The 25,184-nt window shown below is 44.1% G+C and overlaps 1 protein-coding gene across 1 annotated transcript; it reads right to left on the bottom strand.

Annotated features, from left to right (window-relative positions):
• Positions 1–1,870: 1,870 nt before the first annotated feature.
• LOC141171961 (trypsin-like) lies at positions 1,871–25,184 on the bottom strand. Its single transcript, XM_073655694.1, has 5 exons — positions 25,013–25,184; positions 23,445–23,601; positions 23,017–23,264; positions 16,495–16,634; positions 1,871–2,191 (listed from the first exon to the last, which is right to left on the bottom strand). Exons 1-5 carry the CDS (start codon positions 25,167–25,169, stop codon positions 2,015–2,017), a joined length of 879 nt encoding a protein of 292 aa, XP_073511795.1. The 5' UTR covers positions 25,170–25,184; the 3' UTR covers positions 1,871–2,014.

Genomic DNA, 25,184 nt, shown 5'->3' on the forward strand with positions numbered 1-25,184 from the left:
TATCTGGGCAGTGTGTGTACTATCTGGGCAATATGTGTATTATCTGGGCACTGTGTGTATTTTCTGGGCAGTGTGTGTACTATCTGGGCACTGTGTGTATTATCTGGGCACTGTGTGTATTATCTGGGCAATGTGTGTATTATCTGGGCAGTGTGTAATATCTTGGCAATGTGTATATTATCTGGCTATCTGGGCAATGTGTGTACTATCTGGGCACTGTGTGTATTATCTGGGCACTGTGTGTATTATCTGGGCAATGTGTGTATTATCTGGGCAGTGTGTAATATCTTGGCAGTTTGTATATTATCTGGGCCTGGTGTCTCATATTTAAGCACTGTGTGTATTATCTGGGCACTGTGTGTATTATCTGGGCAATGTGTGTGTTATCTGGGCACTGTGTGTATTATCTGGGCACTGTGTGTATTATCTGGGCAATGTGTGTGTTATCTGGGCAGTGTGTGTATTATCTGGGCACTGTGTGTATTATCTGTGCACTGTGTGTATTATCTTGGCACTTTGTGTATTATCTGGGCACTGTGTGTATTATCTGGGCAATGTGTGTATTATCTGGGCACTGTGTGTATTATCTGGGCAATGTGTGTATTATCTGGGCAGTGTGTAATATCTTGGCAGTTTGTATATTATCTGGGCCTGGTGTCTCATATTTAAGCACTGTGTGTATTATCTGGGCGCTTTGTGTGTTATCTGGGCACTGTGTGTATTATCTGGGCACTGTGTGTATTATCTGGACACTGTGTGTATTATCTGGGCAGTGTGTGTGTTATCTGGGCAGTGTGTGTATTATCTGGACACTGTGTGTATTATCTGGGCACTGTGAAGTATCTGGGCACTGTGTGTATTATCTGGGCACTTTGTGTATTATCTGGGCAGTGTGTGTATTATCTGGGCACTTGTGTATTATCTGGGCATTGTGTGTATTATCTGGACACTGTGTGTATTATCTGGACACTGTGTGTGTTATCTGGGCAATGTGTGTGTTATCTGGGCATTGTGTGTGTTATCTGGGCAATGTGTGTGTTATCTGGGCACTGTGTGTATTATCTGGGCACTGTGTGTATTATCTGGGTAGTGTGTGTGTTATCTGGGCACTGTGTGTATTATCTGGGCACTGTGTGTATTATCTGGGCACTGTGTGTATTATCTGGGCACTGTGTGTATTATCTGTGCACTGTGTGTATTATCTGGACACTGTGTGTATTATCTGGACACTGTGTGTGTTATCTGGGCACTGTGTGTATTATCTGGACACTGTGTGTATTATCTGGGCACTGTGTGTGTTATCTGGGCACTGTGTGTATTATCTGGGCACTGTGTAAATTATCTGGGCACTGTGTGTATTATCTGGGCACTGTGTGTATTATCTGTGCACTGTGTGTATTATCTGGACACTGTGTGTATTATCTGGACACTGTGTGTGTTATCTGGGCACTGTGTGTATTATCTGGACACTGTGTGTATTATCTGGGCACTGTGTGTATTATCTGGGCACTGTGTGTATTATCTGGGCACTGTGTGTGTTATCTGGGCACTGTGTGTATTATCTGGGCACTGTGTGTATTATCTGGGCACTGTGTGTATTATCTGGGCACTGTGTGTATTATCTGGGCAATGTGTGTGTTATCTGGGCACTGTGTGTATTATCTGGGCACTGTGTGTATTATCTGGACACTGTGTGTATTATCTGGGCACTGTGTGTATTATCTGGGCACTGTGTGTATTATCTGGGCGTGGTGTCTCATATTTAAGCACTGTGTGTATTATCAGGACACTATGGGGCACGGTGTTTACTAGTCCTATTATTTATTGTATGAATTATATCATTTTTACAAAAAAAGACATGAGAAAAATATCACAAGTGACAAGTTTATTGAAATGTCTTCCTACATGAACATTTTTAATATTTTTATTTTTACATATCATCACCAGAGATAGATATCAGTGACACAGATTTTGGTTTAGCAGACATGGCCACGTATCATATTGGCCTCCCCCGTTAGCCATTTCTACATATTCTGTCATCTTCAGTTTCCATCACGTGCTTAATCCAGGCAAGATAGTTGCAAACTTTGGTGTAGACTCCGGGCTTATTGGGTTGTCCACAGATTGGATCTCCCCATGATATGATTCCACATAATTGGGACCCACAAACCAGAGGACCCCCAGAATCTCCCTGTAAGATATGAGAGATAAGAGTTGTTTGTAGAACTTCATTATAATCTGACAGCGATAATTGACAATCTGGTCTAAATACTACACAAAGGGACAAGTGTTCAGGCTCAGGTATTTGCTATAATGATTGATATGCAGAGCTTGTCATCATGTTTTATAAATATGTGGAAAAATATTTAGATTTGAGAGTCCTCAGTGGTTGATACCTTTTAATGGCTAACTGAAAAGATGGTAACAAATTGCAAGCTATTGAGACTACTCAGGTCTCTTTATCAGGCTAGTAAAATGCAAAATCTGAAGAGTCGCATATTTATACACAATAAGACACAGAAATAATGCAATTGATGAGACAGGTGATGGAAAGCAGAGTTATTACTATGGGAGAGATAAACAGTTCTGGCTATAAATATTTTAGCAGTTAATAGATAAGGAGTGTGAAGGTTTTATTGTCCTGTGACTAGGTCCAGTATTATGATGACCTCACAAGTCTGATGGGCGGATTCCTTAGTTGATGTAGAATGACATAAATCCATGCGACACATTCATTCCTGCTCTGAAAGTGTCAAAGGTCACCATGAGTTTATATTCCCAGACTCTCCTTTCTCTCTGAGATTTGAAGTTACCTTTTAATACCAGTAATTTCATGTCTTTGATGCTGTGATCAGGGAGACAAAAATGCTTGGCCACAGGTAGATATAATCTTTTTTCTTTCATTGTGTGGCAATGATGATTCATCCTTGTCCTAAGTGTTTGCCCTGTCTCCCCTACATACAGACCCCTGGAAATATGGATTGTAATCGGGCATTTTTTTGTGGTAAGGGTTGTAGTTTCCGTGCAGCTCTCCTTAGCGCCTCCAGATTTGGATTGTAGGTGATTGTAGAAGACGTTTCATGAACACTTTAATCGATTTCATCCCACCATCAACCTAACACTCAACAATTCCTGTACTGAAAATAACTTTTTGGACACCATCATCAACTACAGAACAATAAAATAGAGACATCTGACGCGCCCCTGGGCCTGTGTCGCGCTGCGTTGTGCACGCGGGAGCTTACCCAGAGCCGGATCTCTTTAGGGTTGTAGTCTCGTGGCGGTGATCCGGTCCGTGCCCAGGGAGTCAGACTAAGTGGCGCTGTATTAGCGGTAGATGTTGGACGACTACGCCACCCGTTGAGTACAGCTAAGGAGCTGCTGCTGCAGGGCAGACCGCTGAGGCCGGTGGTAGGATTGTGCAGCGTGATAGTATAACCCCCAACGGGAGGGGTATGGCCTCAGGGCAGCCGACGTGGATGATGGGGGTAGCAGGAACCACTCGGAGACGGTACGGTGTAGATCAGGGTCTTTACTGGTGACAAAGATAGACCCTCCCGGAGTACTTGCTAGCGATTGGGGCCTGGTCAGTCCTTGAGCAGATGGGATCTCCCCTGGCCAGGCGGAGTTGTAGGCCTCCCAAACTAACGATACTCTTCCGGCTACCTTGCTAGAGGCGGGTATAAGTAGCCCACGTCCCTGAGTGTACCGTGTGGTGCTCACCCGTATGGCCGGTGACTCGGGGCCTTCTAGTAGCTTCGCTCCACGACGGCGGTGCTGGTCCCACGCGTGTGACCGTGCCTTCGGGTTACTGGGCCAGAGGACCTGCAACCCCCTGCCGGTCGGTTTCTGCTGCTGGGTAGGAGTTAGTCCCCACAGCCTCGGACTCCGGGTCCGGTGATAACTTCTCAGTCAGGGCGAGCTCTGCAGCTGCCAGCCCCTGACTCCTTGTAGCACTGCTCCCACAGAGCTCCTGATGTTCTTTTCCTATATCTGCTTCTCTGTCTCTACTTCTTCTTTACTCACTAACCCTGCCTCAGCCCTAGGTTTATATAGGGGAAGTTCTTCCCCTCCCAGGACTGGGCAGGAGGTGTGGCATGCACAGGATCCCTGACCAAGAGACCTCCCACCTGCTCTCAGACATAACATTGCTGTTACTGTGGAAACCAGACCCCTGGGGTGCCACACATCCTTGTACCATAAACCAATCGACCGTCCTACATACCTTAAATGGGACAGTTTCCATCCAAAACACATAAAAAACTCTATTGTCTACAGCCAAGCCATCAGATACAATCGGATATGTTCCGACCCTATGGATAGAGACAAGTGTTGAGCGAACATGCTCGACACTGCTCGGTACTCGCCCGAGCATCACGCTACTCGGGATGTTCGGCGAGCACCGAGCATTTCCGGGTTACTCGGGCGGGAGCTCGGGTCTCCGCCCTGCATGTTTGGCGCTCTTTACAGAGCCAATGAACATGCAGGGATTGTCAGCCAGTCACTGTAATGCCACAGCCATGTTGTTTGTGGGCATTACAGTGATTGGCTGGCCGCACAGTGTCACCTCGAGTATTTAAAACCGGGCGCCGCCATCTTGGACACAGTCGCTCCGGATCAGACAGTGTAGGGACAGCGCTGCTGATTTAGGGAGAGATATAGCCTGAAAAATAGTTAGTGTAGGGTCTGTAAAGGCTGCCAGATCAAACAAACAGTCCTTCTCAGGATTAATATCCATCCCAGGTATATCAGGCAGGCAGGCAGGCAGGCTGTATAGGAGACGCAGTGGTTATACCAGCAAACGCTGCATTACAGTCCTGTGTGCTGCTCCTGTTGCTGAAATTGCTGGACTTAGCTCCAGGTCCCGGGGGCCAGGAAAAATCCTTTTTTTTTAATCAAAATCCTCTGTTTTTTTTCCTCCTTCACAATGTACAAATACCCATCTTATTAACCTTTTGGTGTCCCCCCTCCCCCCCCCCAAAAAAAAAGTGTGCCTCTGATTTTTCAGACACAAATATATCTGTTGAAAATAGTCTGGTGTAGGCCAGAGAAACAGAAGTGTGGTTTTGCAGTTCTATGGGCCATTTGTATCTAATAAAAACAGTTTGAGTGTGTCGCTCACTGTTCAGCCGCAAATATATATATATATTTTAAAAAGCCTGGTATACACCAGTAAATTATTACTGTGGTTTTGATGTTCCACGATAAAACATCTCTATTATCCTGTTTTTGGCATTTTTTGCTCTATAAAAATAATAATAGTGTCTCCCTGATTTTTCAGACACAAATATATCTGTTGAAAATAGTCTGGTGCAGGCCAGAGAGACAGAAGTGTGCTTTTGCTGTTCCACGGTAAAAAATCTCTATTATCCTGCTTTTTGCATTTTTTGCTGTAAAAAAAATAAATAATAGTGTCTCCCTGATTTTTCAGACACAAATATATCTGTTGAAAATAGTCTGGTGTAGGCCCAAGAAATACAAGTGTGGTTTTGCAGTTCCACGGTACAAACCTCTGTATTATCCACTTTTGGGCCATTAGTATCTAAAAAAAACAGTTTGAGTGTGTCGCTCACTGTTCAGCCGCAAATATATATATATTTTAAAAAGCCTGGTATACACCAGTAAATTATAACTGTGGTTTTGCTGTTCCACGGTAAAAAATCTCTATTATTCAGGTTTTGGTAGTTTTTTCCGTAAAGAAAAACAGTAGTGTCTCCTGACTATTGTGACACAAAAATATATCTGTTGAAAATAGTCTTGTGTAGGCCCAACATCCCAGTGTGGTTTCGCAGTTCCACGGGTCAAATCGCTGTACTATCCAGTTTTAGGCCTTTGGTATCTAAAAAAAAAGCAGTTTGAGTGTGTCGCTCACTGTTCAGCATCACGCTACTCGGGATGTTCGGCGAGCACCGAGCATTTCCGGGTTACTCGGGCGGGAGCTCGGGTCTCCGCCCTGCATGTTTGGCGCTCTTTACAGAGCCAATGAACATGCAGGGATTGTCAGCCAGTCACTGTAATGCCACAGCCATGTTGTTTGTGGGCATTACAGTGATTGGCTGGCCGCACAGTGTCACCTCGAGTATTTAAAACCGGGCGCCGCCATCTTGGACACAGTCGCTCCGGATCAGACAGTGTAGGGACAGCGCTGCTGATTTAGGGAGAGATATAGCCTGAAAAATAGTTAGTGTAGGGTCTGTAAAGGCTGCCAGATCAAACAAACAGTCCTTCTCAGGATTAATATCCATCCCAGGTATATCAGGCAGGCAGGCAGGCAGGCTGTATAGGAGACGCAGTGGTTATACCAGCAAACGCTGCATTACAGTCCTGTGTGCTGCTCCTGTTGCTGAAATTGCTGGACTTAGCTCCAGGTCCCGGGGGCCAGGAAAAATCCTTTTTTTTTAATCAAAATCCTCTGTTTTTTTTCCTCCTTCACAATGTACAAATACCCATCTTATTAACCTTTTGGTGTCCCCCCTCCCCCTCCCAAAAAAAAAGTGTGCCTCTGATTTTTCAGACACAAATATATCTGTTGAAAATAGTCTGGTGTAGGCCAGAGAAACAGAAGTGTGGTTTTGCAGTTCTATGGGCCATTTGTATCTAATAAAAACAGTTTGAGTGTGTCGCTCACTGTTCAGCCGCAAATATATATATATATTTTAAAAAGCCTGGTATACACCAGTAAATTATTACTGTGGTTTTGATGTTCCACGGTAAAACATCTCTATTATCCTGTTTTTGGCATTTTTTGCTCTATAAAAATAATAATAGTGTCTCCCTGATTTTTCAGACACAAATATATCTGTTGAAAATAGTCTGGTGCAGGCCAGAGAGACAGAAGTGTGCTTTTGCTGTTCCACGGTAAAAAATCTCTATTATCCTGCTTTTTGCATTTTTTGCTGTAAAAAAAATAAATAATAGTGTCTCCCTGATTTTTCAGACACAAATATATCTGTTGAAAATAGTCTGGTGTAGGCCCAAGAAATACAAGTGTGGTTTTGCAGTTCCACGGTACAAACCTCTGTATTATCCACTTTTGGGCCATTAGTATCTAAAAAAAACAGTTTGAGTGTGTCGCTCACTGTTCAGCAGCAAATATCTCTATTTAAAAAAGTGTGGTATACCCCAGTAAACAATAACTGTGGTTTTCCTCTTCCACGGTTCTAATCTACTCTTTATTATCCTTTTTCCATTGATAGTGCAAGTGTAAGCTATTTTACTTCATTTACAATGGGCAAGGCGCGTGGCAAGGGACGTGGAAGTGGACGTTCTGGTGATGGTTCGTGCAGAGGACGGGGCCGTGGCCAAGGTGAAAATGTGCCACAACCAACAGCCACATCTTCTCGCTCCCACTTCTTGACCGAATTACTAGGGAAGCACAGAACAACACCAGTATTGAGAACTGATCAGTGTGAACAGGTTATTAATTGGATAGCAGACAATACTTCCAGTTACCTGGGCACCACCACCTCCGGTCTGTCTTCCACATGGTCAACTCTTAGTAGCCGTGAGTCTTGACCGCATACTCCTCCTCACCCTGATGCTCCTTCCTCCCACCATGCCGAGTGTCGTCAGACAGCAAGTGATCCCACACTTGGACACTCTGAAGAGCTGTTCACTGGTCCATTTCCATATTTGGGCCCCTCGCCTGATACGCTTGAAGTGGTGGCAGAGGAGATCCCATGTTGCGATGCCCAAATATTTGAACAGCCACGGCCACAGGAAGTCGACGTTGGCAATCTGTCACAAGAGGTGGACGATGACAAGACACAATTGCCAGGAAGTGAGGAGGAGGATCGTGGTGCGCAAGTGGAAGAGGAGGAGGTGGTGGATGATCTAGTAACTGACCCAACGTGGAAGGAGGACATGCAGAGCGAGGCCAGCAGCACACAGGGGGAGGGAGGCAGAGTACCCTAACAGGCAGGAAGAAGCAGTGTGGTGGCTGCAGACAGAAGGCAGGCAACCGTTCCCGGTATCACCAACACGAGGGACGTTGCCAGTACAAGCGGTAGGTCTTCCAGAGTCTGGAATTTTTTTAAAGACTCTGCTGATAACCCCAAAAAGGCCATATGTTCCACCTGCCATGCCAGCATCAGCAGGGGTGACAAAACTACCAGCCTGACCACCACCAGCATGATCAGGCACAAGGCAGCAAAGCACCCGACTTTGTGGGGCGAAACCCAGGGTCCACGACCAGTGTCAGCGGGTGTCACCACTGCTTCTTCCACTGTTGTGCGTGCAATAGAACCCCCTCTTGTGTGTGCAAGGCAATCCCCTGTCCATACTGCATGTAAAAATGCCCCCTCCTCTCAGTCTTCACTTGTTATGGCAGTTTCTCAAGAAACAGCATCAACGTCCACGTCCACGTCCCACCGCAGCGTTTAATTGTCCATATCCCAGACCTTTGAACGAAAGCGGAAATTCGCAGCTAACGCCCCACAGGCCACAGTCCTAAATTCGCACATTTCACGACTGCTTGCATTGGAAATGCTGCCTTTTAGGCTGGTGGAGACGGAATCCTTCCGCAATCTTATGGCGGTGGCCGTCCCTCGGTACTCGGTCCCCAGACGACACTATTTTGCCCGGTGTGCCAACCCCACACTACACAAGCACGTGTCCCAAAGCATCTGCCGTGCCCTCAACAACGCAGTTACTGGGAGAGTCCACCTGACAACGGACACGTGGACAAGTGCTTGTGGCCAGGGACGGTACATCTCTCTGACGGCACACTGGGTAAACATAGTGGAAGCCGGGACCCAGTCGGACCTTGGGACGGAACACATCCTCCCCACACCGAGGATTGCAGGCCCTATGTCAGTCAGAGTTGCCCCCACAGTGTACAGCTCCTGCGCATCCTCCTCCTCCTCCTCATGTTCAGCCTCCATCTCAGATATCACCATATCAGTTACAAGCTGGAAGCATTGCAATACTGCCTCCGCCAAGCGGCAACAGGCTGTGCTGAAACTCATAAGCTTAGGTGATAAACCTCACACTGCTTGTGAGTTGTGGACAGCTGTGAAAGAGCAGGCAGATCTGTGGCTGAGACCGCTGAACCTACATCCCGGCATGGTCGTGTGTGACAATGGCCGTAACCTGGTGGCGGCTCTGAGGCGAGGTGAGATCACACACGTACGATGCCTGGCTCATGTGCTTAACCTCGTGGTTCAGCGGTTTCTTAAATCGTACCCCGAGTTGCCAGATCTGCTCGTGAAAGTACGCCGCCTGTCAGCTCATTTTCGCAAGTCGGCTACAGCTTCCGCCGCCCTTGCTGTGTTGCAGCAGCATTTGCAGCTTCCGGCACACCGACTGGTGTGTGATGTCGCCACACGTTGGAACTCTACCCTCCACATGTGCAAAGGATTTGTGAGCAGAAGAGAGCAGTTGTAGAGTACCAGCTGCAACAAGGCCGTCAATATTCAGGTCAGACTCCACACATAAGACCTCAGGAGTGGACCTGGATGTCTGACATATGTACCATCCTGACAAACTTTGAGGAGGCCACCAAGATGGTGAGTGGCGATGACGCCATCATTAGTGTCAGCATCCCACTTGACTGTCTTTTGCAACGCTCTCTGCAGAGAATTAAAGAGGAGGCATTGCAGCCAGAGTATGATGAGATGGATCAAGAAGCCGTAGCGGGCGATTACACACAGCCCAGCCTCATCTCATCCCAACGTGCATTGGGGGACAATGAGGGAGAGGAGGAGGAGGAGGAAGAACAGGAGCTGATATCATGCGTTGTAGACGGTAGTACCTGTACAAGTGTCATACCGTCGGTTCAGCGTGGGTGGCCTGAGGACAGGGGGGAGGAGGAAGAGGAGGAGGAGAGCATGGTCAGTTGTCATCTTGGTGAGGACACGGAAATCTTGCCCGTTACCAGTCTGGCATGCATGGCTGACTTTATGTTACGCTGCCTTAACCGTGACCCTCGCGTTGTCAAAATGTTGGGTGACAGTCATTACTGGTTGGTGACACTTGTAGACCCCCGCTACAAGGAGAACTTTCACTCTCTTATTCCTGAGGTGGAGAGGTCTACAAAAATGGGGCAATACCAGAAGGCCCTTGCTGCAGAACTCTTAAAAAAATTCCCATCTGAACACGCTAGCGGCAGAGGTCACAGTTCGTTGCCCAACCAAGACGTGCAGGCGAGAGAGATGCAACTCCAATCCAGCAGAGGCAGGGGAACACTGTCAACGTTCTGGGACAGTTTTCTGACACCCGCCCAGCTTACAGGCCCTGAGGCGCGGGGTACTCTCACAAGGAGTGGAAAGTTTCAAAAGATGGTGAGGGAGTACCTTGCCGATCGTACCAGCGTCCTCCGTGATTCCTCTGTGCCTTTTAATTATTGGGTATCCAAGGTGGACACTTGGAATGAACTCGCTCTGTACGCCTTGGAGGTCCTGGCCTGCCCTGCCGCTAGCGTGTTATCTGAGCGTGTTTTTAGTGCTGCTGGGGGAATTATAACTGATAAGCGCACTCGCCTGTCAACTGACAATGCTGACAAGCTGACCCTTATCAAAATGAACAAGGGCTGGATTGGGCCAGACTTCTCATCACCACCAAATGACAGCAGAGTAACATAAAGTCAAATCCACTGTGTTATTTTGGGAGGTGTATTCACATGCACCGCTTCACACCCACACATGGGTATACGCTTCCTCGTTTCGGCTGTTTAATCTTCTTCTCCTTATGCTCAGCCTCCACCACCACTATACCACCAGGGTGCCAGCATTGCAAGTTCCTCCGTCCTAAATTTTGGCAGCTTTTGCTGGGAAAGCATAAGCAAATACCATGGTACACCCACTCCCCAATAATGGGACTTATGTTTGTAATATGCTGTACTGCATGGCTCTTGTAAGGGGCATTGCAAGTTGCTCCGTCCTAATTTTTGGCAGCTTTTGCTTGGAAAGCATAAGCAAATACCATGGGACACCCACTCCCCAATAATGGGACTTATGTTTGTAATATGCTGTACTGCATGGCTCTTGTAAGGGGCATTGCAAGTTGCTCCGTCCTAATTTTTGGCAGCTTTTGCTGGGAAAGCATAAGCAAATACCATGGGACACCCACTCCCCAATAATGGGACTTATGTTTGTAATATGCTGTACTGCATGGCTCTTGTAAGGGGCATTGCAAGTTCCTCCGTCCTAATTTTTGGCAGCTTTTGCTGGGAAAGCATAAGCAAATACTATGGGAGACCCACTCCCCAATAATGGGACTTATGTTTGTAATATGCTGTACTGCATGGCTCTTGTAAGGGGCATTGCAAGTTGCTCCGTCCTAATTTTTGGCAGCTTTTGCTTGCAAGGCATAAGCAAATACTATGGGACACCCACTCCCCAATAATGGGACTTATGTTTGTAATATGCTGTACTGCATGGCTCTTGTAAGGGGCATTGCAAGTTGCTCCGTCCTAATTTTTGGCAGCTTTTGCTTGCAAGGCATAAGCAAATACTATGGGACACCCACTCCCCAATAATGGGACTTATGTTTGTAATATGCTGTACTGCATGGCTCTTGTAAGGGGCATTGCAAGTTGCTCCGTCCTAATTTTTGGCAGCTTTTGCTTGCAAGGCATAAGCAAATACTATGGGACACCCACTCCCCAATAATGGGACTTATGTTTGTAATATGCTGTACTGCATGGCTCTTGTAAGGGGCATTGCAAGTTGCTCCGTCCTAATTTTTGCCAGCTTTTGCTTGGAAAGCATAAGCAAATACCATGGGACACCCACTCCCCAATAATGGGACTTATGTTTGTAATATGCTGTACTGCATGGCTCTTGTAAGGGGCATTGCAAGTTGCTCCGTCCTAATTTTTGGCAGCTTTTGCTGGGAAAGCATAAGCAAATACCATGGGACACCCACTCTCCAATAATGGGACTTATGTTTGTAATATGCTGTACTGCATGGCTCTTGTAAGGGGCATTGCAAGTTGCTCCATCCTAATATTTGGCAGCTTTTGCTGGGAAAGCATAAGCAAATACTATGGGAGACCCACTCCTCAATAATGGGACTTATGTTTGTAATATGCTGTACTGCATGGCTCTTTTAAGGGGCTTTGCAGTGCAGTTCAGGGTCTTTACTGATGATTATAAGGTAGACCCTCCCGGGAGTACTGGCTAGCATAAGAGGCCTGGTCAGTCTGTGAGCAAGCAGGAGTTCCCCTGGCCAGGTGGAGTTGTAGGCCTCCCCGTCTGTCTGCACTCTTCCTGGCTACCTTGCTGTAAGCGGGTAGAAGTAGCCCACGTCCCTGAGTGTACCGTGTAGTGCTCACCCGTATGGCTGGTGACTTGGGGCCTTCTGTTAGCCTCCGCTCCACGACGGCGGTGCTGGTCCCTTGCTTGTGACTGAGCCTCCGGGCTTCTATGGCCAGAGGACCTGAAATCCCCTGCCGGCTGGTTTCTGCTGCTGGATATATAAGTCCTCACAGCTTCGGACTTCTGTGTCCGGTTCCTATTGTCTTCTGCCAGGGCGAGCTCTGCTCAGCTTCCAGCCCCTCGTCTTTAGCTCCTAGCTCCTACAGAGCTCCTTGCTGTTACTTTCCCTTGCTCTCACTCTGACTCTGACTGTTCTCTGTTCTCTGACTCACTCAACCCCACCCCAGATCCAGTTTATAAGGGCAGAATTCTCCCCTCCCAGGACTGGGGCAGGAGGATGTTGCATGTTTAAGGGATCCTGACCAGGAAACCTCCCACTTGCTCTCCGACGTAATCTCTATTACTGTGGTGACCAGACCCCTGGGGTGCCACACATGGCTCTTGTAAGGGGCATTGCAGTACCTCATAATTTTTGGAAAGCCTTTCATTCACTGCTTAGGCCAACAGTGCACAGGAGACCCAGTTGCTATAAATGGAAAAAAAGGTTTAGTTAACGCCCTCTGACCTCCATGTCATTTCCAAGGGGCATTGGAGTGCCTCAAAATTTTTGGTAGGCATTGCACTCACTGTATGCCCTACAACTGTGTAGCCGAACCGCTCCTTTTGTTACAGAAACATATCCTACAAGACATATCTGGTTGACTGGCCTGATATTGATGTGAATGGTCCCTGTTCCTCCTGCTCTTTCTCCTTTGCCACTACCTCATCCATCATTTATCACCTGAACCTTTGTTTTAACGGGAGTCATAGAACTTGGATAGTAGCAGGAAAACATCCAGCAATCCTCGGAGGAGGTAGGATATGCGCCAAAACGCTGACCTCCTCAGGCCTAGCCGCTACTACATACATGCGCTTGCATTACAACAAAACAAAGCAGATGCTAACTTCTATCATCCTCATCATGCTCCTCACCTTGGCACTCTCAACTCCCCTGATGGAGAAGCCAGGGCCCACCGGAGGAGTCTGATAGTCCGGTGGGCTCGGCCAATGCTGCCCTAAAGCAGGCCAGGCTAAGAAAAGTGTGGGAAAGGTTACCGATACAAATAGGGGTGGCTAGGGACCGAGTATGGACACCCGGCCACCCCCTGGAGGCTGGGGAGCAAGCGGGGACACCCGGCCACCAGTCGGCTGGGGACTGAGTATGGATACCAGGCCGCCGACACAGCCATGGCGTGGTGGCCAGATTCCGCCTCCACATGCCTAAAAGGACCAATTTAAAGTGCAAGCAAGCAGTATGGTATTGCAGCCTGGGGGTGGGTGGGTGGGTGGCAGGCTGCATACTTGCGCTTGAATTGCAAGGAATGGGAGAGGTACAATTGAACACTGCCCTGGGACAAGGACTTGAATGGGGATAGTTGCAAGTCTGCAACGACAGGTGCAAGGTGGGAGGCATCTTCACATGTACCATGAACAGGGGTTTGGCATGCACACACTACAGCGGAATAGGCTCTCCTTCCCACTAAATGCACTGGGGAGGGCACAGGTAATGTTTTGGTATACGCGCTTAATCTTATGTATAAGGCACACCAGGACAAATAGGGGCGGCTGGGGACTGAGTATGGATACCTCGCTGCCGAAGCAGCCATGAGGTAGTGGCCAGCTTCGGCCTCCTCTAAACTAAAAGGCCCCATTTCAAGTGCAAGCTAGCAGTATGGAATTGCAGTCTGGGGGTGGGTGGGTGGCAGGCTGCACACTTACACTTGCATTAAAAGAAAACATAGCAGATGCTAACTTCTGTCATCATCATCATGCTCCTCACCTTGGCACTCTCAACTCCACCGATGGAGAAGTCAGGGCCCACCGGAGGAGTCTGATTCTCTGGTGGGCTCGTCCAATGCTGCCTAAAGCAGGCCGGGCTAAGAAAAGTGTGTGGGGGGATGTTCCAAGGAGAAATGGGGGCGGCTGGGGACCGTTTATGGACACCCGACTGCCCCCAGGCGGCTGGGGACCGTGTGGACACTCGGCCGCGGGGCGGCTGGGGACTGAGTATGGACACCCGGCCGCCGGGCGGCTGGGGACTGAGTATGGATTCCAGGCCGCCAACACAGCCATGACGTGGTGGCCAGATTCCGCCTCCACATGCCTAAAAGGCCCAATTTCAAGTTCAAGCAAGCAAGCGGTCTGGTATTGCAGCCTGGGGGTGGGTGGGTGGCAGGCTGCATACTTGCGCTTGTATTGCAAGGAATGGGGGAGGTACAATTGAACACTGCCCTGGGACTAGAACTTGCATGGGGATAGTTGCAAGTCTGCATCTTCTGATGAGGCAAGGATCACTTATGATGGGCACACTTTTAGACAGTGACCTGGGAGTCAGAGATGCTTCCAGGGGTCTTCCCCATGCTGTTCCCATGTCTTTTCGGCACTTTATGCATGTGTCACACAGCACATGGCCAGATAAGGTTGTAAAATGTTAAAATGACATTTCCCGGTGAATGCATTTGTCATAGTTGAAAGCAATACAAAGGTGCAAAAACGCATAAAAAATGCTACTTGTGAACATAGACAAAGGTGTGGAGGAGTATTTTTGTTTTTGGTCATTTATTTTAACTTATACACAAGTCTTTTCCCTGGAAAGGATGTTCCTTAACATATTTCACAGGAAAAAAGTTTCACTTTCGTTTTATTGTGAGCCTGTAAAAGTGGCTTAATACCTCTGACCACGTTGTTGACAGCAGTGACCTGGGGGTCAGAAATGCTTCCTGGGGCGATCCCAATGCTGTCCCCATGTCATTTGAGCACTGTTACTATCGTTTTGGGCACTTGTTAGGCTTTTAAAAGACTGCCGGGGGTGCCACCGCAAAAATGCTCGAGTCTCCCATAGACTAACATTGGGCTCGTTGCTCGGGTCGAGCACCCGAGTATCACGGCGAGCTCGGCCCGAGCTTCGAGCACCCGAGCATTTTAGTGCTCACTCAACACTAACAGAGACAAACACCTTGATGGCCTCAGAAAGACCTTTTTGAATCAGGGCAACCATCCAAGAACAATTGAGAATCAGATTACAAGAGCCACCAGAACATAAAGAAATCATCTCCTACATTACAAAACTTAACAAGAAAGCAACCGGGCGCCTCTAGTAGTCACCTACAATCCAAATCTGGAGGCACTAAGGAGAGCTGCACAGAAACTACAACCCTTACTACAAAAAGATGCCCGATTACAATCCATATTTCCAGACCCCCCACTTCTGTGTTTCAGGTAGCCCCCAAATCTAAGAAGCATTATTGTCAGAAGCTCCCTGTCATCTCCACCAGCTACAGGTACCTTTCCCTGCAACCAGAAAAATGTAAAACCTGTCTGTTTATAATGAACACAGACAAGATAAAAGATACGCAATTCACATCAGGACTATAAGATCCCAGGTACTTTCAGCTGCATCACATCTAATGTAGTGTACTTAATTACATGTACCAAATATCCAGCTGGGGGTCTGTATGTAGGGGAGACAGGGCAAAAGATGAATCATCATCGCCAAACAATAAAAGAAAAAAGAATAGATCTACCTGTGGCCAAGCATTTTTGTCTCCCTGATCACAGCATCAAAGACATGAAATTATTGGTATTAAAAGGTCATTTCAAATCTCAGAGACACAGAAGAGTCTGGGAATATAAACTAATGGTGACCTTTGACACTTTCATAGCAGGAATGAATGTGTCGCATGGATTTATGTCATTCTACATCAACTAAGGAATGTGGCCATCAGACTTGTGGCATCATCATAACACTGGACCTCGTCACAGGACAATAAAACCTTCACACTCCTTATCTATTAACTGCTAAAATATTTATAGCCAGAACTGTTTATCTTTCCCATAGTAATAACTCTGCTTTCCGTCACCTGTCTCATCTATTGCATTATTTCTGTGTCTTATTGTGTATAAATATGCGACTCTTCAGATTTTGCATTTTACCAGCCTGATGAAGAGACCTGCGTAGTCTCGAAAGCTTGCAACTCGTTACCATCTTTTCAGTTAGCAATTAAAAGGTATCAACCACTGAGGACTCTCAAATCTCAATATTTTTCTATCTACTGGCTAACACGGTACAAAAATATATATTTTCCCTGTATAAACATGTAGAAAGAGAATGTTCTTCAATTCAACGCCCAAATTTTACCTGGCAAGAATCCTTCCCTCCTTCACTGTCTCCAGCACAGAACATGTTCTCAGTTATGCTGCCATCATCATAGAATTGCTGACAGTCAGCATCAGTAAAAATCGTAACATTGAGACACATAAGTACATCAGGGTACGTTTCTGATAGGAAGGAAAGTAAAACGATAAGCATCAATGACAGCAACATTACAGTGTCCAACCATTAACATACTATTTTATGAATCAGTATTATAGTAGTTATATTCTTGTACATAGGGGCAGTATTATAGTAGTTATATTCTTGCACATAGGGGCAGTATTATAGTAGTTATATTCTTGTACATAGGGGACAGTATTATAGTAGTTATATTCTTGTACACAGGGGCAGTATTATAGTAGTTATATTCTTGTACATAGGAGCAGTATTATAGTAGTTATATTCTTGTACATAGGAGTAGTGTTATAGTAGTTATATTCTTGTACATAGGGGGCAGAATTATAGTAGTTATATTCTTGTACATAGGGGGTACTATTATAGTAGTTATATTCTGGTACATAGGGGCAGGATTATAGTAGTTATATTCTTGTACATAGGAGCAGTATTATAGTAGTTATATTCTTGTACATAGGGGGCAGTATTATAGTAGGTATATTCTTGTACATAGGGGGCAGTATTATAATAGTTATATTCTTGTATGTAGAGGGCAGTATTATAGTAGTTATATTCTTGTACTTAGGAGCAGTATTATAGTACTTATATTATTGTACATAGGCACAGTATTATAGTAGTTATATTCTTGTACATAGGAGTAGTGTTATAGTAGTTATATTCTTGTACATAGGGGGCAGTATTATAGTAGTTATATTCTTGTACATAGGGGGTAGTATTATAGTAGTTATATTCTGGTACATAGGTGCAGTATAATAATAGTTATATTCTTGTACATTAGAGCAGTATTATAGTAGTTATATTCTTGTACATAGGGGGCAGTATTATAGTAGTTATATTCTTGTACATAGGGGGCAGTATTATAGTAGTTATATTCTTGTACATAGGGGACAGTATTATAGTAGTTATATTCTTGTACACAGGGGCAGTATTATAGTAGTTATATTCTTGTACATAGGAACAGTATTATAGTAGTTATATTCTTGTACATAGGAGTAGTGTTATAGTAGTTATATTCTTGTACATAGGGGGCAGAATTATAGTAGTTATATTCTTGTACATAGGGGGTACTATTATAGTAGTTATATTCTGGTACATAGGGGCAGGATTATAGTAGTTATATTCTTGTACATAGGAGCAGTATTATAGTAGTTATATTCTTGTACATAGGGGGCAGTATTATAGTAGGTATATTCTTGTACATAGGGGGCAGTATTATAATAGTTATATTCTTGTATATAGAGGGCAGTATTATAGTAGTTATATTCTTGTACTTAGGAGCAGTATTATAGTACTTATATTATTGTACATAGGCACAGTATTATAGTAGTTATATTCTTGTACATAGGAGTAGTGTTATAGTAGTTATATTCTTGTACATAGGGGGCGGTATTATAGTAGTTATATTCTTGTACATAGGGGGTGTAACATACCTGGCGGCGTCCTTGCATGGTGGTCCATCTCCCACTGTGCAAGAGGGCGCACTTGATCTCCTGTCCAGAATGTCTCTCTGGCTTCCCTCCATGCTGTCTGTTTGTGTCTGTTTCTGCTGCTTAAGGGCGGCGCCCGATCACTTCCTGCCTTTTGTACCTGCTGTGGGTCACACCCCTTGTGCGTCCTCAGCCTATTGCTGTCTGTCACTTGGTATATAGCTCAGCAGCTCCCTTCTATCCCTGCCTGAGCATAGTGTTTCCTTCAGTGTGTGCTTGCACTCTGAAGGTGCCAGGTCCCGTCTCTTGTCTCCTGCTTTTTGTATCAGTTCCCGTGTCTGAACTGAGTCCTGTATGTCTCCTGCTTTGCGGTATCAGCTCCCGTGTCTGAACTGAGTCCTTTCTGTGTTCTCTTGTCTGTCCTGTCTGAACACGCTCCTAGCCTGTTCCTCCTGCCTTCTAGGGGCCGATTACCTAGACCCGTTCCTGTATCTTGTCTGACCTGTCTGAACTCGCTCCTAGCCTGTTCCTCTCGCCTTCTAGTGGCCGATTTCCTAGACCCGCTCCTGTGTCTGGTCTGTCCTGTCTGAACACGCTCCTTGCCTGTTCGTTCCGCCTTTTAGTGGCCGATTTCCTAGACCCGCTCCTGTGTCTGGTCTGTCCTGTCTGAACACGCTCCTTGCCTGTTCGTTCCGCCTTCTAGTGGCCGATTTCCTAGACCCGCTCCTGTGTCTGGTCTGTCCTGTCTGAACACGCTCCTTGCCTGTTCGTTCCGCCTCTCTGGGGGCCGTATTCCCAGACCCGCTCCTGTATCCCTCTGCAGTGTCGGTCTCCTCCGTACACTCAGTTCCAGTCTGAACTCTCTCCTGTCCTTTACCTGTTTTGCCTCTATGTCCGTTCCCTTCCTTTTTCTGCAGAGTCTGAACTCGTACCTAACTCCTGCTTGTTGTCTCTGCAAGTACTGTGTGAGTATCTGGCTCTGTCTTTCCCTTCCTGTCTGTTCCGTGTGAACAGAGCCCTGTCCTCCCTGCTCAGCCTTGTCTGCACTCTAGCTGTGCTTGCCTGTAACCCTCTGCCTGTATTGTTCCTGAGTCCCGGTGTGTACTGGGTCCTATCCCGCCTGTGTTCCTACCTGCTAGTGCCTCCCTGTCTGCACTCTAGCTGTGCTTGTCTTTACCCCCCTGCCTGCATACCCGCCTGCCTGCATACCAGTCGTGCCTGCCTATACCCACCAGTCTGTGTGCCAGCCTACCAGCCTGTTCCTGTATTCCCCTGTGTGGGTCAACAGCCGTGTCCGGGGTCTGTCCTGGAGTAGCACCTGGTCCCTCTGCTCGGTTCCTCCTTGGTGCACTGGCGTCGTATGCCGTCGTGCGACCCTGGTCGGATCGGGTGAATACCTAGTCACGCCCCTCCAGGCATTCACTCTCCGGCACGGTCCAGTGGAATCACTACCAATCACACGCACACGCCGCTTAGCCCGGGCGTGTGCATAACAGGGGGTAGTATTATAGTAGTTATATTCTGGTACATAGGTGCAGTATTATAGTAGTTATATTCTTGTACATTAGAGCAGTATTATAGTAGTTATATTCTTGTACATAGGGGGCAGTATTATAGTAGTTATATTCTTGTACATAGGGGGCAGTATTATAGTAGTTATATTCTTGTACATGGGGGCAGTATTATAGTAGTTATATTCTTGTACATAGGAGGCAGTATTATATTAGTTATATTCTTGTACATAGGGGGCAGTGTTATAGTAGTTATATTCATGTACATGGGGGCAGTATTATAGTACTTATATTCTTGTACATAGGAGGCAGTATTATAGTAGTTACATTCTTGTACATAGGGGGCAGTATTATAGTAGTTATATTCTTGTACATAGGCAGTAGTATTATAGTAGTTATGTCCTCGTACATAGGGAGCAGTATTATAGTGGTTATATTCTTGTACATTGCAACAGTATTATAGTAGCTATATTCCTGTATATAGGGTTCAGTTTTATAGTAGTTATATTCTTCTACATAGGGAGCAGTATTATAGTAGTTATATCATTGTATATAGGGGCAGTATTATAGTAGTTATATTCTTGTACACAGGAGGACAGTGTTACAGTAGTTGTATTCTTGCACATAGGGAGCAGTATTATAGTAGTTATATTCTTGTACGCTGGAGCAGTATTATAGTAGTTATATTCTTGTACATAGGAGCAGTATTATAGTAGTTATATTCTTGTACATAGGAGCAGTATTATAGTAGTTATATTTTTGTACATAGGAGCAGTATTATAGTAGTTATAGTCTTATACACAGGGGCAGTATTATAGCAGTTATATTCTTGTACATAGAGGCAGTATTATAGTATTTATATTCTTGTTCATAGGAGCAGTATTATAGTAGTTATATTCTTGTACATAGCGGCAGTATTATAGTAGTTATATTCTTGTATATAGGGGCAGTATTATAGTAGTTATATTCTTGTACATAGGGGGCAGTGTTATAGTAGTAATATTCTTGTACATAGGGGGCAGTATTATAGTAGTTATATTCTTGTACATAGGGGGCAGTATTATAGTAGTTATATTCTTGTACATAGGGGCAGTATTATAGTAGTTATATTCTTGCACATAGGAGCAGTATTATAGTAGATATTTTCTTGTACATAGGGGCAGTGTTATAGTAGTTATATTCCTGTACATAGGGGGCAGTATTATAGTAGATATATTCTTGTACACAGGGACAGTGTTATAGTAGTTATATTCTTGTACATAGGGGGCAGTATTATAGTAGTTATATGCTTGTACATAGGGGCAGTATTATAGTAGTTATATTCTTGTACATAGGGGCAGTATTATAGTGGTTATATTCTTGTAGATAGGGGCAGTATTATAATAGTTATATTCTTTTGCATAAGGGCAGTAGTATAGTAGTTATATTCTTGTACATAGGGGGCAGTTTTATAGTAGTTATATTCTTGTACATAGGGGGCAGTATTATAGTAGTTATATTCTTGTTCATAGGAGCAGTATTATAGTAGTTATATTCTTGTACATAGCGGCAGTATTATAGTAGTTATATTCTTGTATATAGGGGCAGTATTAGAGTAGTTATATTCTTGTACATAGGGGGCAGTGTTATAGTAGTAATATTCTTGTACATAGGGGGCAGTATTATAGTAGTTATATTCTTGTACATAGGGGGCAGTATTATAGTAGTTATATTCTTGTACATAGGGGCAGTATTATTGTAGTTATATTCTTGTACATAGGAGCAGTATTATAGTAGTTATATTTTTGTACATAGGAGCAGTATTATAGTAGTTATAGTCTTATACACAGGGGCAGTATTATAGCAGTTATATTCTTGTACATAGAGGCAGTATTATAGTAGTTATATTCTTGTACATAGGAGCAGTATTAAAGTAGTTATATTCTTGTACATAGGAGTAGTATTATAGTAGTTATATTCTTGTACATAGGGCACAGTATTACAGTAGTTATATTCTTGTACATAGGGGGAAGTATTATTGTAGTAATATTCCTGTACATAGGGGGCAGTATTATAGTAGTTATATTCTTGCACAAAGGAGCAGTATTATAGTAGATATTTTCTTGTACATAGGGGCAGTGTTATAGTAGTTATATTCCTGTACATAGGGGGCAGTATTATAGTAGATATATTCTTGTACACAGGGACAGTGTTATAGTAGTTATATTCTTGTACATAGGGGGCAGTATTATAGTAGTTATATTCTTGTACATAGGGGGCAGTGTTATAGTAGTGATATTCTTGTACATAGGGGGCAGTATTATAGTAGTTATATTCTTGTACATAGGGGCAGTATTCTAGTAGTTATATTCTTGTACATAGGGGGCAGTATTATAGTAGTTATATTCTTGTACATAGGGGCAGTATTATAGTAGTTGTATTCTTGTACATAGGGGGCAGTATTATAGTAGTTATATTCTTGTACATAGGGGCAGTATTATAGTAGTTATCTTCTTGTACATAGGGGGCAGTATTATAGTAGTTATATTCTTGTACATAGGGCCAGTATTATAGTAGTTATATTTTTGTACATAGGGGGCAGTATTATAGTCGTTATATTCTTGTACATAGGAGCATTATTATAGTAGATATATTCTTGTACATAGGGGCAGTATTATAGTAGTTATATTCTTGTACATAGGGGCAGTATTATAATAGTTATATTCTTGTACATAGGGGGCAGTATTATAGTAGTTATATTCTTGTATATAGGGGCAGTATTATAGTAGTTATATTCTTGTATATAGGGGCAGTATTTTAGTAGTTATATTCTTGCAGATAGGGGCAGTATTATAGTAGTTATATTCTTGTGCATAAGGGCAGTAGTATAGTAGTTATATTCTTGTACATAGGGGGCAGTTTTATAGTAGTTATATTCTTGTACATAGGGGGCAGTATTATAGTAGTTATATTCTTGTTCATAGGAGCAGTATTATAGTAGTTATATTCTTGTACATAGGGGCAGTATTATAGTAGTTATATTCTTGTACATAGGGGGCAGTATTACAATAGTTATATTCTTGTACATAGGGGCAGTATTATAGTAGTTATATTCTTGTACATAGGGGGCAGTATTATAGTAGTTATATTCTTGTATATAGGAGCAGTATTATAGTAGTTATATTCTCGTACATAGGAGCAGTTTTATAGTAGTTATATTCTTGTACATAGGGGCAGTTTTATAGTAGATATGTTCTTTTACATAGGAGCAGTATTATAGTAGTTATATTCTTGTACATAGAGGCAGTATTATAGTAGTTATATTCTTGTACATAGGAGCAGTATTATAGTACATATATTCTTGTACATAGGGGCAGTGTTATGTTAGAGACAGTTATGGTGATTGCTCTTGCTGATAATTGCACACTGTTCATTATCTGTGTATTGGTTGTTACCCTGAGGACTGGTAGTTGTTCCCCATCCTGAGATTAGACAGTTGTCACAATGCTTCGGTGACTCAGTGGAAATGATATTCACATATTCATTGAGTATAGCCGGTCTGGGCAATTTCAGGAGCATAATGTCATTGTCGTATGTCTGTAAGCTGTAGTCCTCATGAGGACATATTTTTGCAGCATATGTGAATTGCTCTGTTCCCTCATACACGTTCAGATTATGTTCTCCGAGCCGAACCTGAATGTTCCTATTAAACAAAGATAACATAATATTAGGAAAGCAGGTTATATTTTTATTCTAATGATTCATAGAACTGTAAAAATCATTTGCAATGCTCAAAGTGCTACAAATTTTAAAAGATATAAAAAAATATATATCTTTGCATCTAGTAATGGAGAACCAGTATATAGGTAAACATGGCACTTACGATGCATTGCAGTGAGCAGCTGTTAAAACCCAGAATTCATTTATGAGCACTCCTCCACAGTTGAATCTATCGAAATAGTAGAGTGCCACCTGCCATGGCTGTGAATGAGGGACACATTCCTCGCCTCCTATAATTCGCTCTATGGAATAGGCGTTCACTGGTAGAAATATAAGATAGCACAGATAAGAACAATTCTTAGACAGATGAATGTTATGGGAGACTTTTGGTATTCGTATTCATATCTACCTTATCATATAATACCTTAATTTTGCATTCAGCCATCTGAATTTCACCCTTGGATACCAGAGAGCTGAGACCCACTTTCTTTTAAAAGGGACCATAAATATAGAGATGAATTAAATGAACATCAAATATACCGTATTTTTCGGATTATAAGACACACTTTTTCCCCCTAAATTTGGGAGGAAAAGGGGGATGCATTTTATTATCCAAAGGTATGTTTCCTGGGGGGCAGCAGTAATGGAGCGGGGTCACAGGAGCCAGGGACTCTGATTCAGGAGGTCAGTGGCGGCAGGAGGAGTGGGGCGATGCTGCGGGCCCCGTCCTCTCAGAAGACGTCGATGCTGGTGAGAGGAAGTCCCCTCTCTCGTACATATCCCTGCTGCGGACTTCGGGAAAATGGCCGCTGGAGGCGGCGCATGTGCAGATTGAGACCTCGGATGAGATCTCATCTCTCGAGATCTCAATCTGCGTATGCACCGGCTCTGGTGGCCATTTTACCACAGCCCACCACAGGGATACTGTATATTTGACAAATTACAATCAAGGAAATGAAGCATTCAAGAAAAGATGGGGTGGGATACATTTTCCGCTTAGTTTTAAATTTCATCACAACCCATGTGTCAACACAGAGCCCCCTATAAGTCCTTCTAACAGTGTCATAAATGTTCCTTTTATACAAATATCTATTATATGATTAACCTTATGGTCTAAAGAAGCTGCCACTTAAAGGCTCATTGATGTTTATTAGTTGCAGTGAATGTTTTACATAAATTTCACCCTAGGGATATCAGGGAGCTTGTATGAATGTATTAATACATTTTAAGACATACATGTTACTTTATAATTTTATCACTTTAACATGGAGTTTTCTAGCGTTTTTATACTTTATTTTTCAATTTCTTACAATTTTTAAGGTCTCTGATGCTGTCAGTGGTTGGAAAAGTTCAAAATTGGGTGATCAACTCAAAATGTTAAAGCGCAATTTATACAAAGAAGAGCAACAGGGTTAGGGAAGGACAGAGATAGACTGCAGAGGGTACTTGGTCAGGAACATCATATTTGTCTTATGCTCTTTCTTATATCCCAATAAAAACCCATCAGTAAGTGTTGTAATAAAAAAATCTATTTAACCCCTTACATGCAGGAAACTGCTTGTAATGTGGTAGCGAGGCTGTTACATCCTCATCCTCAGCTCCTGAGAATCTTGACAGTTAGGTCATGAACACCATTAAGATGAGGACCCCTGTATGATAATCTATGGCTTCCTATAATAAATACCCCCACATCCTATATTTCTTGAGCGCCCCATATCCTCACCATCTCACCTGCCGACCGCAGTAGAGCTCCCACAAGTAGTAGTAACATTTCTGACGACTGAGAATTTTGCACTAATACTTTCCTATTTAACCAGCGCTTTTGATTAAGTGGTGAATTATTAACATTTCCAACTTGTATTTTCAGCTTTTCGCATTGACATAACATCCTGTGGATTATAGA

Source organism: Phyllobates terribilis, unplaced genomic scaffold (genome assembly GCF_046119375.1).
Source record: "Phyllobates terribilis strain yellow unplaced genomic scaffold, ASM4611937v1 Scaffold_12__6_contigs__length_324123572, whole genome shotgun sequence".
NCBI classification, from domain to species: Eukaryota; Metazoa; Chordata; class Amphibia; order Anura; family Dendrobatidae; genus Phyllobates; species Phyllobates terribilis.